General features: G+C 35.5%; 2 protein-coding genes across 5 annotated transcripts in view; one reads left to right on the top strand and one right to left on the bottom strand.

Annotated features, from left to right (window-relative positions):
- The window catches only part of FBXL5 (F-box and leucine rich repeat protein 5), a 40,852-nt gene extending 38,696 nt beyond the window's left edge, over positions 1 to 2,156 (top strand). The window contains exon 11 of the mRNA XM_031941385.1: positions 1,332 to 2,156. Coding sequence (XP_031797245.1) covers positions 1,332 to 1,408 — 77 coding nt within the window. The 3' untranslated portion in view covers positions 1,409 to 2,156. The remainder of the gene's footprint in view (positions 1 to 1,331) is intronic.
- Positions 2,157 to 16,127: 13,971 nt separating this feature from the next.
- The window catches only part of CC2D2A (coiled-coil and C2 domain containing 2A), a 124,806-nt gene continuing 123,537 nt past the window's right edge, over positions 16,128 to 17,396 (bottom strand). For all 4 annotated transcript variants that reach the window (XM_031941381.1, XM_031941383.1, XM_031941382.1 and 1 more), the window contains 2 exons: positions 16,775 to 16,952; positions 16,128 to 16,336 (listed from right to left, as the gene is read on the bottom strand). In XM_031941381.1, the coding sequence (XP_031797241.1) occupies positions 16,148 to 16,336; positions 16,775 to 16,952 (367 nt within the window). In that variant the 3' untranslated portion in view covers positions 16,128 to 16,147. The remainder of the gene's footprint in view (positions 16,337 to 16,774; positions 16,953 to 17,396) is intronic.

Raw genomic sequence — 17,396 nt, 5'->3', positions numbered from 1 at the left:
ACCATAGATATTGTTAATTTTATGGTTTTTCAAGTTAGTATGTTACCTGGAGGTTTCATTTCTATTTGAGTTTAATACCAGAATCACAGACAGATTTCAACCCTTCTTCCTTGAGTATAGGTAGTTTTTCTGAGTTGCTGTTGCTGAAAGATTCACCTTTGGCCAGTCCTCTCTAATGATGGATTTCTTCAAACTTAAATAAGGCAGTACCTAGACAACAGAAACACAGTCCAAAAAGGAAGACTGTATTTGTATGAATATTTCCGAAGTTTTGTTCTCAAATTAGGCATGAATTCTAATCGTTATTTTTCAGTGATAACACATACTGTTTTTCAATGTGTTCAGTAAAATAATTCATAGAGGTCATCTTTAAAAATTCAGCACTTAGGAATCACATTGCTAATATTTTAATTGATGAAAACAAGACTCAGCTATTTTTTAATTTTTCAGTTTTATATGAGATACGATTTGATGAGACCTTGATAGTTAAAATGTACTTTGCTATATCCTTAGTTTTTGTTTTTGAAAACTATCACATTGATTCATTTCCTTTTAAAATGCAAACATCTGTAATGAAGGCAGTAATTTCATCTTGAATTTGCTTCTTCATGGAACCATGCCTATGGTTCCTTTACCATGCCTAGGCATCCAGAAAGCATGAGATGAAGTGTTACCCATGTCGTGAGTGGTTGGTTGGTTTTTGGGTAGTTGCTGCTTTGTAAATGAATCATAAATCTCAGAAGAGCTTTGTGTCATTCATCTTTCATTTTATTATTTCATTGCTAATGTTAGATAAAGCCCCCCCCAAAAAAAAACAGATTTATTTTGAGAGTTAATATTAACAAAATTTTACTTAAAGCATTTTGAACTAAGGTGCTACTTTTGTATCTGTGAGCTTTATTTTGTTTTTGTTTTGGGGATTTTTATTGCAGCTGCTTAGTAGTCTTTTGGTGGAGCATATGAATACATTTTCTTAAATTATTTTCTTAATTGGAAATGTTAGAATTTTAACAAATCTGTTGTGATGTAGCAATCTTGCTTGACTTTCTTGTTTACCACAGAGCCTATAGTTATGTAACATTTTATTAACAGCTTCTTTTATTTTTCCTCAATCCAACTTGTTATAATAGCTAAAGTCAAACTGTTTTTTGACATATTCTCCTTCTTTAAATTTTTTTCTTAACTGTATAAGTCAATTTTTCACTTTTTAGCTTTCTGACAATATGTAATTTATAAACAACCACTTTGCCTTTAAAAATGCCACTTATCTTAGATTTATTCTCAGATTTAAAAAACAAATTCTTCCTTTCACATTTCTTCTGTTTCTACAGGTCCTCATGCTGAAACCGCCAGTGGATGCCAGAATTTGCAGTGTGGTTTTCGAGCCTGCTGCCGCTCTGGTGAATGACCCTTGACTTCTGATCTTTGTCTACTTTATTTAGCTGAGCAGGCTTCCTTTCATGCACTTTACTTACAGTACACCTCTTGTGTTAACCATCCCTTTTTAAGTGTGACCTATTTTGGCCCCTTCCTGAAAACCTCAGAAATTTTAATTCACCAATGAATTGTTCAGTGTTGTGTCTCTCATGCAGATCTCATTTGGTTTCAGAACAGGGTTAGGCTTTGTGGTGGGGTGGGAACAGATCTAATTTCTTTTTAGTGTCATGGTTTGTTTTTTTTTTTTTTTTTTTTTAATGACACTTCAGTATGCTTTGGATTATTTTGTGTTAAAAGAGTACGTGGGACCTACTGTTTTTCTTGAGCTATACAATAGTATATAACAAGCTTGGCAATTCATTTTAAGTTGCGCATCTTTAGAAGTATTGTTTTTCTAAACTTTCTAAAATGGAAATCTATGGAAACCAGTTTCTTTCCCATTTCATTTTCTTTTATTTGACCATATCTATTAGAGCCAATATAAACATAGCCAAATACGAAATTTTTAAAAAGGTTATTATCAAATAAATTGGCTGCTTGGTGAATTAGCTGGTGTGAGCTCTAAAACATCACCATGTATGAAGTTCCTTCAAAACCCCACAGGTTCCCGCCAATGTCCCTAAACCTTCAGGAATGTTGAAGCTTGGAAGGGATTTTCAACATTTTCACAATCATATGAACAAATGTATAAATAAAATCTACTTTGAAGACTTCACGGACTAATATGTTTGTGTTTTATTCATTGTTGGAAACGATAGAGGTTTACTTTGGGACAAAGTGGGAAAATTATACTTTTAACAACTCTTGTTAGTTTTGTTGAGCTGTACTTTCTCTTTCTACATATACACTAGCCAAGACTTTAAATTCTGCTGCAACCCTGGGATTGCTTTTTGAAAAGACAAAGGTGAGTAGTAGAGAGATTATATTGAAAAAACTTTAAGTGTTAAATCTTTAAAGAAATTTTGCATGATTTCAACATTTACATAGAGACCTTTTTTTTCCTTATTTTATGTTAAAGCTTTTTATTTTTCAAAACATACGTGTGGACAATTCTTCAACAACATTAGCCCTTGCAAAACCTTTGTGTTTCAATTTCTCCCCTCTCCCCCATGCCCTCCCCTAGATGGCAAGTAGTCCAGTATATAGTAAACATGGTAGAGATATATGTTAAATCCAATATATGTGGTTATTATATATTATTGATATCAATAGACAATAGCAATCAAAATTTAAAACCTTCAAGGATCTTAAATTTAGAGTGGAAGGGATCTTGGAGATCATCTGGTCTCATCCATTTATTTTAAAGATGAAGAATACAAGACCCAGAGGAAGAAGAGGGTTTATTAAAAGTCACAAAGTAGTTGAGCTGCAATATAAATTCATTTCAGTTACTTTTGTTCCACTAACTGTAATGCATACCAGAACAGGACTTTATAATAATAAATATTGATGCAGACAATTTCCAAACACAAGTTTATTGTTCAGTAACCTGATTACATACATACTAATGGTCTGGATTTGCTGTAGGCATTTGTTTTGAAAATCATTATGTCCTAATGTGGGAGAAAGGGATAATATCACTTAGTCTATTACTTTTCTTTCCCTCTCAAATCCCAGGTCTCCAGTCAAATGAAATTTTTAAGAGCTCTGTGAGTGTGTGTGTTTTTTCATTGAAAGACATAAAAGATAGATAAACTGTCCCAAAATAGAACAATCTGTTGCCTTGGTCCTCTCTTGAGGGTAATGAGTTCCTCTTGACTCATGGCATGTTCTTCAGAGGCTGGATGAACACTTGTTAAGAGATATTTTGAGGATTTGTGCTTTGGAGTTGTACTATATCAATAACTTGTCAGGTCTCTCATATTTTTCTTTTTATTATTTTGTTGGACTAGTTTCCTACCTAAACTAATTATGTAAACAAAATATTGTTACAGAGCACAATGGTTTTTCCCAACTACACCGAATTTTATATAAGTATTATATGTGTGTATATATATTTATACAATTATCATGCTGTACAAGAAAAATCAAATCAGTTTGAGAAGGGGCGGAGCCAAGATGGCAGAGAAGGCACATGTGACTTTCTAAGCTCTCTGATACGCTCACGACCAATATTTAATTCAGCTTCAAAAATAGTGATTGGTAAAACACAGGAAGACTAGAAGTACAACAACTCACCAGCCCAAGATAATCTGGAATTTCCTCAGAAAAGGTTGGTGCTGAGGGGCCAGGGAGAAGATCAGCGCAAGCAGGGAAAGAACTAGAGGCGAGCATATTGTGCACAGCAGGCAGGAGTGCTCTCTGTGGTTAGAAAAATTACAGAGACGTCACTGGCACAGACTGATTTCTCTGCCCTGTTTAGAAAACAGTAGATCAACAGAGAATTCAAAACCACTCTAAAAAACTGCCAGGACCTAAATTAACAGGATCTGGGTATACCTACCCAAAACCGGAAGTGGCAGCACAGATCACAACACAAGCTTGTAGCCCCAACCCGAAGACAACGGGGCTTTTCCTTGGGACAGTGCCGAACCTGCATGGCAGGGGAGCACAGCCCGGGGGCTCGGCCTGGGACATCAGAGCTTTCCCAGTGTGATTTGCTTTGGGGCAGAGACGGTTCCAGTCTGAGGGGGCTATTGATTGGTCAGCTGCTAATACCCACAGCCTCATGGTGGGCTTTGACCTGGGGTAGTGATACTTTCACTGCAAAATCTCTAGCCTTAGGGCAGTTGCTAAACCACACAGCGGGGTTCTCTACTAGGCACTTCTGTAGCTTGGCTATGCTGAATCACTTCCAGTTGGGGGAAGGGGGGAGGGACTTTTCCCCAGAGCACTCCCATACTCCGCTGCCTGAAGCCTGCTTACATCTCCCTGCTTTGCAGAGGAAGCTGGTAACCCTGCCCTGAAGGCAGGCCCTAAAGGCTTTAAAAAATGAGTAAAAAAAAAAAAAAATCAAAAAGACATTTGATAGCTTCTATACAGAAAAAAAGCAGGTTTGTAACCCTGAGGAGACTGATAGCAAACAGTCTGCAGACAATATCCCAAAGGGGATGTTATCTGTTCCCTTTTACATAGTTCTCCTAGAAGAGAGCATTAAAAGTCTCAAAAGAGAGAAGAAAAATGGGGAAAGGAAAGAGAAGCTTTGCAAGAAAGTAACAACTTGCGGAAATATGAATTGGAAAAGGTAAAAAAAATTCCCAGGAAGTGCAGGGAAACAGAATTTGTGAATTGGAAAAAGAAAACAATTCACTAAAAAAAAAATTTAGTGAAATGGAAAAAAATTCCATAGAGCAAAACAACATTTAAAAAACTCACTCAATTGGACATATACAAAAAGAAGTTAAAAAAAAAGAAGCTAATGAAAATAACTCACTAAAAATCAGAACTGAACAAATAGAAACCAATGATTCATTGAGACAGCAAGAATCAGTCAAGCAAAACCAAAAAACTGATAAATTGGGGAAAAAAAACCCATGAAATATATACTTGAAAAAACGACAGACCTGGAAAATAGATCTAGGAGAGATAATCTGAGGATTATTGGACTTTCCGAAAATTATGATGGAAAAAAAGGGCCTAGATACTATTTTATAGGAAATCCTCAAAGAGAATTGTCCAGAGATAATAGAATCAGAAGGTAAAATAGGCGTTGAAAGAATTCATTGAACATCTTCTGAAAAAGACCCTAAAATAAAAACTCCCAAGGAATATTGTGGTCAAATTTCAGAACTATCAGATTAAGGAAAATATTACAAGCAGCCAGAAAAAAAACAATTCAAATACCGAGGTGCCACAATAAGGGTCACGCAAAATCTGGCTGCCTCCACATTAAAGGATTGAAGGGCCTGGAATCTGATAGTCCAAAAGGCAAAAGAACTTGGGATGCAGCCAAGAATAAACTACCCAGCTAAGCTGAGCATTTTCTTCCAGGGAAGAAGATGGACATTTAATGAAACAGATGAATTCCATTTGTTTCTAAGGAAAAAACCAGAACTAAACAAAAAAATTGATCTCCAATCATAGAACTCAAGAGAAGCAGAAAAGGTAAAAGGAACTCTTGAGAATTGTGTTTCTGTTGTGGATATACAAAAAGACTATATGTATAATTTGATTTTACTGATATAACATAAAAAAGGGGAGTAGTTATGGAAAAGGGATGTCAGAAAAGGGGGAAAGGGGGGATAAAAAGAGGGAAACTACATCCCACGAAGAGGCAAAGGAATCTTATATCTGAGGGAATTCAGAGAGGGGGAGGAACATTGTGTGAATCTTATCTCATCAGAGTTGGCTCAAAGAGAAAACAGCTGACATACTTGTTTTACAGAAAATCTCTCACCTCATTAAAAAGGGGGAGAAGAAAAGGGAAAAGGAAAAGAGTAATAAGGGAAAGGTACAAGAAAGGGGAAGCGATTCAAAGGGGAGGGAGGGATTCTAAAGAGGATAAGCGGCGTGATACAAGTGGAGCATATAAAGTTTAAAACTGGGAAAGAGGGTTGGGGGGGGCAAGTAAAAGAAAAGCATAATCTGGGGATAATAAGATGGCAGAAAATACAGAATTAGTCATTTTAACCATAAATGTGAATGGGATGAACTCTCCCATAAAGAGGAGGCAGATAGCAGGCTGGATCAAAAGTCAGAATCCTACAATATGCTGTTTACAGGAAACACATTTAAAACAGGGAGATACATATAGCGTAAAGGTAAAAGGCTGGAGCAGAATCTATTATGCTTCAGGTGAAGTTTAAAAAGCAGGGGTAGCCATCCTTAGATCAAGCAAAAGCAAAAAATGATCTAATTAAAAGAGATAAGGAACCTATGTCTTGCTAAAGGGTATCATAGACAATGAAACAATATCAATACTAAACATATATGCACCAAGTGGTATAGCATCCAACTTCCTAAAGGAGAAGTTAAGAGAGTTGCAAGAAGAAATAGACAACAAAACTGTAATAGTGGGAGATCTCAACCTTGCACTCTAAGAATTAGGCAAATCAAACCACAAAACAAATAAGAAAGAAATTAAACAGGTAAGTAGAATATTAGAAAAATTAGGTATGATAGATCTTTGGAGAAAACTGAATGGAGACAGAAAGGAATATACTTTCTTCTCAGCAGTTCATGGAACCTATACAAAAACTGACCACATATTAAAACATAAAGACCTCAAAATTAAATGCAGGAAGGCAGAAATAGTAAATGCTTTCTTTTCAAATCATGATGAGATAAAAACTACCTTCAACAAAAAGTTAGGGGTAAATAGACCAAAAAGTAATTGGAAACTAAATAATCTCATCTTAAAGAATGATTGGGTGAAACAGCAAATTATAGACACAATAATTTCACTCAAGATAATGAAAACTATGAGACATACCAAAATTTGGGGGATGCAGCCAAACCGGTAATAAGAGGAAATTTTATATCTTTAGCAGCTTACTTGAATAAAATAGAGAAAGAGAAGATCAATGAATTGGGCCTGCAACTAAAAAAAAGCTAGAAAAAGACCAAATTAAAAATCCCCAATCAAATACTAAATTTGAAATTCTAAAATAAAAAGGAGAAATTAATAATGTTGAAAGTAAAAAAAAACTATTGAACTAATAAAACTAAGAGTTGGTTTTATGAAAAAAAAACAAAATAGATAAGCTTTTAGTAAATCTGATTAGAAAAAGGAGAGAGGAAAATCAAATTAGTAGTCTTAAAAATGAAAAGGGAGAACTTTCCACCAATGAAGAGGAAATTAGAAAGATAATAAGGAGTTACTTTGCCCAGCTTTATGCCAATAAATTTGATAACCTAAGTGAAATGGATGACTACCTCCAAAAATAGAGGCATCCCAGATTAACAGAGGAGGAAGTAAATTGCTTGAATAGTCCCATTTCAGAGAAAGAAATAGAATAAGCTATTAATCAACTCCCTAAGGAAAAAACCCCAGGACCAGACGGATTTACATGTGAATTCTACCAAACTTTTAAAGAACAATTAGCCCCAATGCTATAAACTACTTGATAAAATAGGGAATTTAGGTGTCCTACCATCCTTTTATGACACAGACATGGTACTGATACCTAAACCCCATAGGGTGAAAACAAAGAAAATTATAGTCCAATCTCCCTAATGAATATTGATGCTAAAATCTTAAATAAGATATTAGCAAAAAGACTACAGAAAATCATCCCCAGGATAATACACCATGATCAAGTAGAACTTATACCAGGAGTACAAGACTGGTTCAATATTAGGAAAACTATCAGTATAATTGGCCACATTAATAACCAAATTAACAAAAACCATATGATCATCTCAATTGATGCAGAAAAAGCATTTGCTAAAATCCAACATCCATTCCTATTAAAAACACTTGAGAGTATAGGAATAAATGGACTTTGCCTTAAAATAATCAGTAGTATCTATTTAAAACCATCAGTAAGCATCATTTGTAATGGGGACAAACTGCAACCATTCTCAATAAGATCAGGAGTGAAACAAGGTTGCCCACTATCACCATTACTATTCAATATTGTATTAGAAATGCTATCTTTGGCAATAAGAGTTGAGAAAGAGATGAAAGGAATTAGAGTAGACAATGAGGAAACCAAATTATCACTCTTTGCTGATGATATGATAGTGTACTTAGAGAACCCCAGAGATTCTACTAAAAAGTTATTAGAAATAATCCACAACTTTAGCAAAGTTGCAGGATACAAAATAAACCTACATAAGTCATCAGCATTCTTATATATCACTAACAAAATCCAACAGAGTTACAAAGTGAAATTCCATTTAAAGTAACTACTGATAGTTTAAAATACTTAGGAATATATTTGCCAAGAGAAAATCAGAAACTTGATGAGCAAAACTACAAAACACTTTCCACACAAATAAAGTCTGATCTAACCAATTGGAAAAATATTAAATGCTCTTGGATAGGGCAAGCAAATATAATAAAGATGACAATACTCCCTAAACTAATCTATTTATTTAGCGCTATACCAATCAGACTTCCAAAAAACTATTTTAATGACCTAGAAAAAATAACAACAAAGTTCATATGGAAAAATAAAAGGTCAAGAATTTCAAGGGAATTAATGAAAAAAAAATCAAATGAAGGTGGCCTAGCTGTACCAGATCTAAAATTATATTATAAAGCAGCAGTTACCAAAATCATTTGGTATTGGCTAAGAAATAGATTAGTTGATCAGTGGAATAGATTAGGTTCAAAGGACAAAACAGTCTCTAATACTGTAGTGTTTGACAAACCCCAAGACTCCAGCTTTTGGGATAAGAACTCACTGTTTGACAAAAATTGCTGGGAAAATTGGAAACTAGTGTTGCAGAAACTAGGCATTGATCCACACTTAACAATGTACACCAAGATAAAGTCAAAATGGGTTCATGACCTAGGCATAAAGAATGAGATTACAAATAAATTAGAGGAACACAGGATTGTTTACCTCTCAGACCTGTGGAAGAGGAAAGAATTTATGACCAAATAAGAACTAGAGATCATTACTGATCACAAAATAGAAAATTTTGATTATAGCAAATTGAAAAGTTTTTGTACAAACAAAACTAATGCAGACAAGATTAGAAGGGAAGCAATAAACTGGGAAAACATTTTTGCAGTCAAAGGTTCTGATAAAGGCCTCATATCCAAAATATATAGAGAATTGACTCATTTATAAAAAAATCAAGCCATTCTCCAATTGATAAATGGTCAAAGAATATGAACAGACAATTCTCAGATAGATGAAGAAATTGAAACTATATCTAGCCATATGAAAAGATGCTCCAAGTCATTATTAATCAGAGAAATGCAAATTAAGACAACTCTGAGTTACCACTATACACCTGTCAGACTGGCTAGAATGACAGGGAAAGATAGTGAAGAATGTTGGAGGGGATGTGGGAAAACAGGGACACTGATACATTGTTGGTGGAATTGTGAATACATCCAGCCATTCTGGAGAGCAATTTGGAACTATGCTCAAAAAGTTATGAGACTGTGCATACCCTTTGATCCAGCAGTGTTACTACTGGGCTTATATCCCAAAGAGATACTAAAGAAAGGAAAGGGACCTGTATGTGCCAAAATGTTTGTGGCAGCCCTGTTTGTAGTGGCTAGAAGCTGGAAAATGAATGGATGCCCATCCATTGGAGAATGGTTGGGTAAATTGTGGTATATGAATGTTATGGAATATTATTGTTCTGTAAGAAATGACCAGCAGGATGAATACAGAGAGGCTTGGAGAGACTTACATGAACTGATACTGAGGGAAATGAGCAGAACCAGGAGATCATTATATACCTCAACAACGATATTGTATGAGGATGTATTCTGATGGAAGTGGATTTCTTCAACAAAGATCTAACTCAGTTTCAATTGATCAAGGATGGACAGGAGCAGCTACACCCAAAGAAAAAACACTGAGAAATGAATGTAAACTGTTTGCATTTTTGTTTTTCTTCCCGGGTTATTTATACCTTCTGAATCCAATTCTTCCTGTGCAACAAGAGAACTGTTCGGTTCTGCACACATAAATTGTATCTAGGATATACTGCGACATATTTAACTTGTATAGGACTCCTTGCCATCTGGGGGTGGGGGCGGGGGTGGAGGGAGAGAGGGCAAAAATCGGAACAGAAGTGAATGCAAGGGATAATGTTGTAGGAAAATTACCCAGGCATGGGCTCTGTCAATAAAAAGTTATTTAAAAAAAATCACAGATCCAGTTCCTAAAAAAAAAAAAAAAAAAAGAAAAAAAGAAAAAAAAAGAAATAAAATAAAATCTTAGTTTAAAAACTTATGTGTGAGCAAAAGCAATGTGATACTACCTGGCTACTTCTATTGCTGTTTAGAGTTACCAAAGTACTTTATCAATATGATTCAACCCAACATGCATCTGCGGTCTTAAGTCTCTCCCAAGCACTTGTCTGGAACACAGCCAAGGTAAAAATGTAAAAATCTGCCTTGAAGAAGTTCACATTCTCATATTCTCTCCTCTGATCTTCACAAGAACCCAGTGAAATAGAAACTATGATTCTTATTCTCATTTTACAGTTGGGGAAACAGAGGCTAAGAGGACTTAACCACAGCTGGTAAATGGAAGTGGGATTAAAACTCCATGTGACACCCAATCACACAATTTTTTTTTTTTTTTTATTTCCTTGACTCCAGGTTTTTAAACTAGGATCTAAACAGTATGTGTGTGTGTAATAAAATGATATTCTATCTAGCTTAGGACATTTCTTGTCATTATGGGTTTTTAAGCCCAACTTATCAGCAGGCATTTTAGACTGTTTGCTTTTTTAGGAGTGAATATTGTAGCTGGCAGGGACTGAGATACAATTAATTCCCTACAGGCAATTAGAGGAGGAGGCCCGAAAGACATGTTGCTGGAAAAAGTAATAATATTGGTATTTGAAAAGCAAAGTTTCAAAGGCCCCTCAGCTTTTCATTTCTAGGAAGAGGCTGCCAAGCCCAGACAGAGAATCCCTTTCCAACAATAACCAACAAAGCTGCTTTTGCATAGCTTGCCACCTACCTAGACAGAAGTAGGGATCCCTAGCGGACCGTGTTGCTTTTGGGATTGGATGCTCGCGGTCGAGGATTTTCTCTCCCACTCTGGGAAACCCTGTGTGCTGGGCTGGGCCTGCCTGAGGCATAGCAGCAATCCCTGGTGTTGGGGTTGGGCTTAATAGCTTTCCAAACTGCTCCACAACCAATTTGTCGATCATCACCTTGTGAGGCAAATGGGGCAGGTAGGATTATCCCCATATTACAGAGCAAAATTGGAATTCAGAAAAGCTGAAGGAAGGCCTGGGCTGAGACACGAGCCTCCGGGCTCCAAGTCCATCATGTCACTCAGTGCACAGTAAGCAGTTTAGCCCTATACAGAGAAGAGCAGGATCACCAAGGGAGCCCTCTTATACTCCAAAGTAACGTCCTTCATCCTGTGCACTGATGTCAGTTTATTGGAGACTCTACTTAATCGGTGTGTGAATTGTTTCCCTTCCGTGGGTTCTAAGATCTCTCAGGGTAGAGAAGGCAGTGGGGGAGTAGGTTCAACAGGTAAAAATTACCAAGAGACCCAGACTCGTTTTTCTGAGGGAAGGGGCTTTGTCATCATAAAAGCAACCTAAATAGCATCTGGGGAATTCCTTGGTCTGGAGGAGCTTGTTTGATGTTTACAAGATGAAGGTTTTCTCCTCCCAAGAAAAGTATCTCCTCAATCACTGATTGGAACTAATAAGGTTCTACTGGGGCTCCAGACCTTGACCCAAATTTCCCACACCTGGCTAAGTGAGCAACGGCAGCCCCCTACAATTGGCTGCCCACGGGAGGCTCTGCTGGGGCCCATTCCAGAAAATGTTTCCTTTAAAAAAAAATCCTAATTGCCCAGCATGGTTTCTGGAATACAGCAGGAGTTTAATAATGCTTGTTGAATTGAATTGGGACAATAAGGTACAGTGGCTTTTAGACTTTGTCAGGAGATTTTACCAGTAGTGTCACTTTGGGCAAATCCCTGTAGCTCCCTGAACCTCAGTTTCTGCCTCTGGAAAAGAGGGATAAATCAAACTTTCACTACTTACTTGCCAGAGCTACTGTGCATAAAATTCTTTATAACTCTTAGCAAACCCCAGAGAAGTAGTAGTCCTCCTAGAAATAACATGGTACAGTTGCAACTGGAACAAGATTTGGAACTCAACAACCTAAACTCCAGCCTCTGCTTGGCTTCTTGTTACCTTTATGAATTTGGGAAAGTTCCTTTAACTCTCTCCTAATTTCCTCCTTTAGATGGGGCATTTGAACTAAATGACCACTGTTTCCTCAAAGGTTTAAATCCTGTGATCTTACAAACTGTTCTAGAATCTGACCAGCTATTATGTTTTTACTGTTTTCCACAGATAGTTGGGTTGGGGTAACTAACCTATTCCAGATGATGCTGGTTTCTGAGAAGGAAATGTCCTTTTTTAAACTATTTTCCTTAGCCAGCATTCTTTGCACCCTGCAAATGGCACCTTATACTGTAAAGCCACACAGTGGAATGACGTAGCACTAACAAATCTAAGAATCAGAAGACCTGGATACCCAAGGACATCAAAGAAAAGAAAAGGCTCCATATGCACAAAGCATATTTAAACAGCTATTTCCAGCGAAGACCTGGAAATTCAAGGGTGCCATCAACTAGGGAATGGTTAATAAGTTGTGGTATATTAAATTTGACAGGAACCAATTGTTTGTAAGAAGAGATGAAGGGGATAGAGAAGCCTGGGAAGAGTCGTATGAACTGACACAGAGTGAAATGAGCAATCCCAAAGAACTATTTTTACAACAACAATGGGTTGAGACAAATAACTTTGCAAGACTTAACTCTATTTCCCAATAGAGAAGTAAGAGACTCAAGAGTGTAGACTGAGACATGGTTTATTTGGAATACGGTCAATTAGTTTTGTTTGAACATATTCACAATCATATGTGTGTATGTGTCTATTATACAGACATAGATATATATTTGTTCCAAGCATTTTGTTTTCCTTTTTCAGTGATAGGTAAGGGAAGGCAATCTATACAAAAGGCACATTTTCATTAATTGGAAAAATAACATTTGATTTTTAAAATAATCTAAAGACCTGAGTTTGAATCTTAGTTCCAGCAGGTACTCCATCAATTCTCCCTCTGCACCATATATCTAGTAATACTTTTAAAGATGGAGGAGAGAGGAGTGGGGAGGAGGAGGAAGTGGGGGAAAATCCAGCAAAATGCATTAATACATTTTTTTATTTGAAAAGATATGCAATGTGCCACACTAGCAGATTTCTACCTTTGCAAAGTGGATGGAATGGGAATGTCTTATTTTTCCTTTGGGACCATGCTTGTTCTTTGGAATTTTGCAACATTCATTTCAGATTTTTTTTTTGGTAGCTCTTCTTCCTATTTACATTATTGTACTAGTGTATATTGCTTTCTTGGTTTTGCTTATTCACTTCATAGCATTTGATGTAGATCTTTCCATGTTTCTCTGAATTAAATATATTCACACTTCCTCATTGTATAGTAATATTCTATTTACATTCATGTACAATTTAGCCATTCCCCATTGATGAAGAATTTTATTTCCAGTTCTTTGCTGTTACAAAAAGTGCTACCGTACATGTATTCTGTTTATCAATGTTTTCCTTGGGATATATACATAGCAATGGAATTTCTAGGTAAAAAAGCATGGACATTTTAGTCATTTATTCCACCAGCAATGCATTAGTGATTCACCTCCCCACAATTCTTTCAGCTTTGACTAGTCCCCACTTTCATCGGCTCTGCTAATTTGTCTTCCCGTGTAGAAGATAAAATCTTAAATGTATTTTCTTAATTAGAGTGATTTGAAGCTTTCTTTTATAAAGTTAAGAGTTTGCAATTCTTTTTAGAATGGTTTGTTGACTTATCTATTGGGGAATGGCTTTTGATATTAACTGTTAATTGCTTACCAATTGGATACCAAGCCCATACCAGAGAAATTTGAGGCAAAGATTTTCCTCCCATTCTACTGCTTCCTTTTTATCTTTATTCCCTTATTTTTGTTTGTGAAGAAGCTTTTCAATTTTGTAATCAAAGTTCTGTATATTATCTTTTGTAATTACTTCCATCCCGTGTTAAGAATATATCTCCTTTCCCAGTTGTGAAAGTTAAATGATATGCTTCTCTTCTCTTTTTTTTTAACTGAATGATCTTTAATATTAAAGTATGGCTCTAAATCTAATTTTCCCTAAGTTGTTTTCTAGTTTTTCTTGCCATTTTTTTTTTTTTTTTTTTTTTTTTTACCAAAGAGGGAATTCTCAAGTAATTTATGTTTTCCACCTTATCAGGCACTAGGTTATCGAGTTCAATTTTTTTCTAATTCTCTTTTGTCTAACCTGTTCTCCTGATTTGCCAATTTATCCATTTATCAAAACCATTTACTAATGGTTTTGATGTCTGTTATTTTATAATATAATTTGAGGATTTCATGTACTATTCTCTCTTTATCTCTGCCTCTTTGCATTATCTCCCTTGAAATTCTAAATCTTTCATTTTTTTTCTCAATTATATGTAAAAACAATTTTTAAAGTACTTCCAAAAATAATTTTTGATTTCCAGATTCCTTTCCCCTCTCCCCTCCTTGAGAAGACAAGCACTATGATGTAGATTACGTATGTGCAGTCATGCAAAACATATTTCCATATTGCCCATGTTGCAAAAAAGAGACTTCCCCCAGTCCCCTCAAAAAAATCTCTCAAACTCAGAAAAAATAAAAATTCTGCTTTGATCTGCATTCAGATTCCATCGGTTCTTTCCATGGAGGTAGATATGGCATTTTTCACAAGTTCTTCAGAATTGTTTTGGGTCCTTGTGGTGCAGAGAATAGTTAAATCATTCACAGTTGACCATGATTACTGTACAATATTGATTGCAGTTACGTGTACATTGACATCTTGACTTTACTCACTTTTCTTTGCATTGGATCAGCATTATCTTGGTGTTCATATTTTTTAATTGAAATTAGCCACTGTGTAGGAGCCATTTGAGCACTTGGAAGCATTGGTTCAGTTAAGACAGTAGTGTGCAGATTTCTTGGGGCAAGCCTTAATTTTGATGGTTGTGTTTTGTGATAGCAATGATTGTGTGCTTTCACTTACTTTGGATTTGATGAAACCAGTCTGAGATGATTTCCCTAACATTAATTAATTAGTTCTCCGTCAGTTTAGTGCCACAGTTCATGCTATACATAATTTCATTGCCGTCTTCTTGTATTAATTCTTGTTTTTAAGAAGAGATCTCTTTCCAAACAAACAGGCAAAAATTGTAGCTCTTAAGAGAATACTTTGGTTGTTAAAGATATTTTAGTGACTGTTGTTTCAAGCCCATAATAAAATTGGATCAAAACTCAGACATAAAGGAGAGTACACTAGAAATGAGAAATAAAGTCAAGCTGTGGAATAGCCTGAGTCTCAGAAAACAAGCTACTCAATGGGCTGCTATTGATTCCTCTTCCCTGAATAAAGAACAGCCTGATTGAAGTTGGAAGAATAGCAAGAAGACCAGGAAAAACCAAACAGCTGCTAACCACTGCTACAGGGCAGCTAGGTGATGGATGATGCACTGGACAGGGAGAACTGAAATATAAACTTGTGCCATGCTACAAAAATGAAAAGAAAAATACATCCAAGAGAATAAAATGGATATATTTTAGTTGTCTGTATATTTATTTAATTTAGATCACATCAAAACCTGTGATAAAGATAAGACTTGGGAAAATGTTTTAACATCCATTGTGATAAAACTGGTTTCATGGATAAAATTGTATCCAAAGCCTGAATTTAATATCGTCATGGAAAAGAAGTAACAAAAGAGTACTTAACTATATTGTAAAAGTTTGTTAAAGATGTTTTGTTATCTCAATGAATAATTTAACTTACTTAGAATCATTACATGAAACTGTGGTTTAGAAAATTTCCTAAAATTATAGAATGACAATCTTCTTTATAAATGGAAAATCTACCTCTGTAAGCTCCAGAGTAAAACTAGTAATATCTAAGGATTTAAATTAAGCCTAGTCATTCTGTTCTTGGCAACTGAAAATGTACGCCCCATTTCCCAAAACGACTAGCGCTAATCACTTTTTGATTTCATTTTACCTGTGACATTTTCAAGCGTACAGGGCACAATCTGAAACATTTATTTGTTACGAACAAGTGAAGCCACGTAGATCCATACAGAGAGCACGTTTTTGGGATAAGCATGAACATAGACGGCTAAAGCAAACTCAACATTGGAGATATCGATGTTGTGAACTCCGGTGCTGTACACAGCCTCTATCAAAGGCTTCACTTCAGAAAATGCCATGTGAATTGGAAAGCCCGAGAACTAGAGAAAATGAAATTATTAAAGTTTTTTTAATTGGTATATGAAAAAGTTTTTTCCTAAAATTTTCAATTTTTTCCTGTAGATATATTTATTATAGTTCCCATCAGCTGCTGTATTTGGCGTTCCTTTGTTTAGTTATTCTATGTACAAAATTGTATATGTTGCTGTTAATTTGTAAGCAATCGAATTAAGAATTAACGATTGTTATTATGTTGTTTTGCAAACTATTGATTTAATTTTAAAGGTAAATCTCTCATATATATATATATATATATATATATATATATATATATATATATATATATATATAAAAGAATTTTACCCATAAACAACTATTTGGCCTTATAAACTAAACTATTCCTTCACTTGGTTGATGTACCTGAGGCCATTGTCCAAATGATGTGTTCATTTCAAAAAGCCATGTGTATTCTCTCTTACCCTGTAATCTCCTAGCTGTCGGAGAAGTTCTGCTCTATGGTCATCTTCTACATCCTTCCCTTGGTTCTTTTCGAGCAAAGGCAGGAAGTGTCGTAGAGTGGATGTACAATATCTATTCCATCGAGTTATGTGGCGTGGTCTCCATTCCATGATTTTCTCCTTCAGTATTTTTTCAATCCTAAATTTAAAAAAAAAAAAAAGAAGAAGAAAAAGTTTGGTCTCTAAGAGACTGTACCTGTAATCTGGCCCTGATGAAAATTTGTAAGGATTCACTGACTATGTGAGTCTGCTTTGCCTAGTGGTTCAAACCAACCAGTTGTGCAATTATAGGGAATGTCTCAATTCCACAGTTAATAAGAGAAAAAGCCCCAGGGAATTTTTAGGCAAATTTCACAGGGTGATTGTGAAGCAAATGCTTTGGAAACTCCGGCATGCTATCTAAATAAGAATTATTTATTTTATTACTGTTCTTGAGCATGTCATTTTTTGATTTTTTTTTTAAACCATCCCAAGTCTCTGTAACCACATTCAGAGACAGGAGAGGAGAAGGCTTTAAGGCTACCAGATTTTTTTGATGGCTGAGCATAAGAGTTGAATTTTTAATTTTAATAATCCATAATTT

The sequence above is a fragment of the Sarcophilus harrisii genome, chromosome 6 (assembly GCF_902635505.1).
Source record: "Sarcophilus harrisii chromosome 6, mSarHar1.11, whole genome shotgun sequence".
In the NCBI taxonomy this organism is placed as follows: domain Eukaryota; kingdom Metazoa; phylum Chordata; class Mammalia; order Dasyuromorphia; family Dasyuridae; genus Sarcophilus; species Sarcophilus harrisii.
The sequence above is the reverse complement of the archived record's forward strand: the minus strand, read 5'-3'. Positions and strand labels throughout refer to the sequence as shown.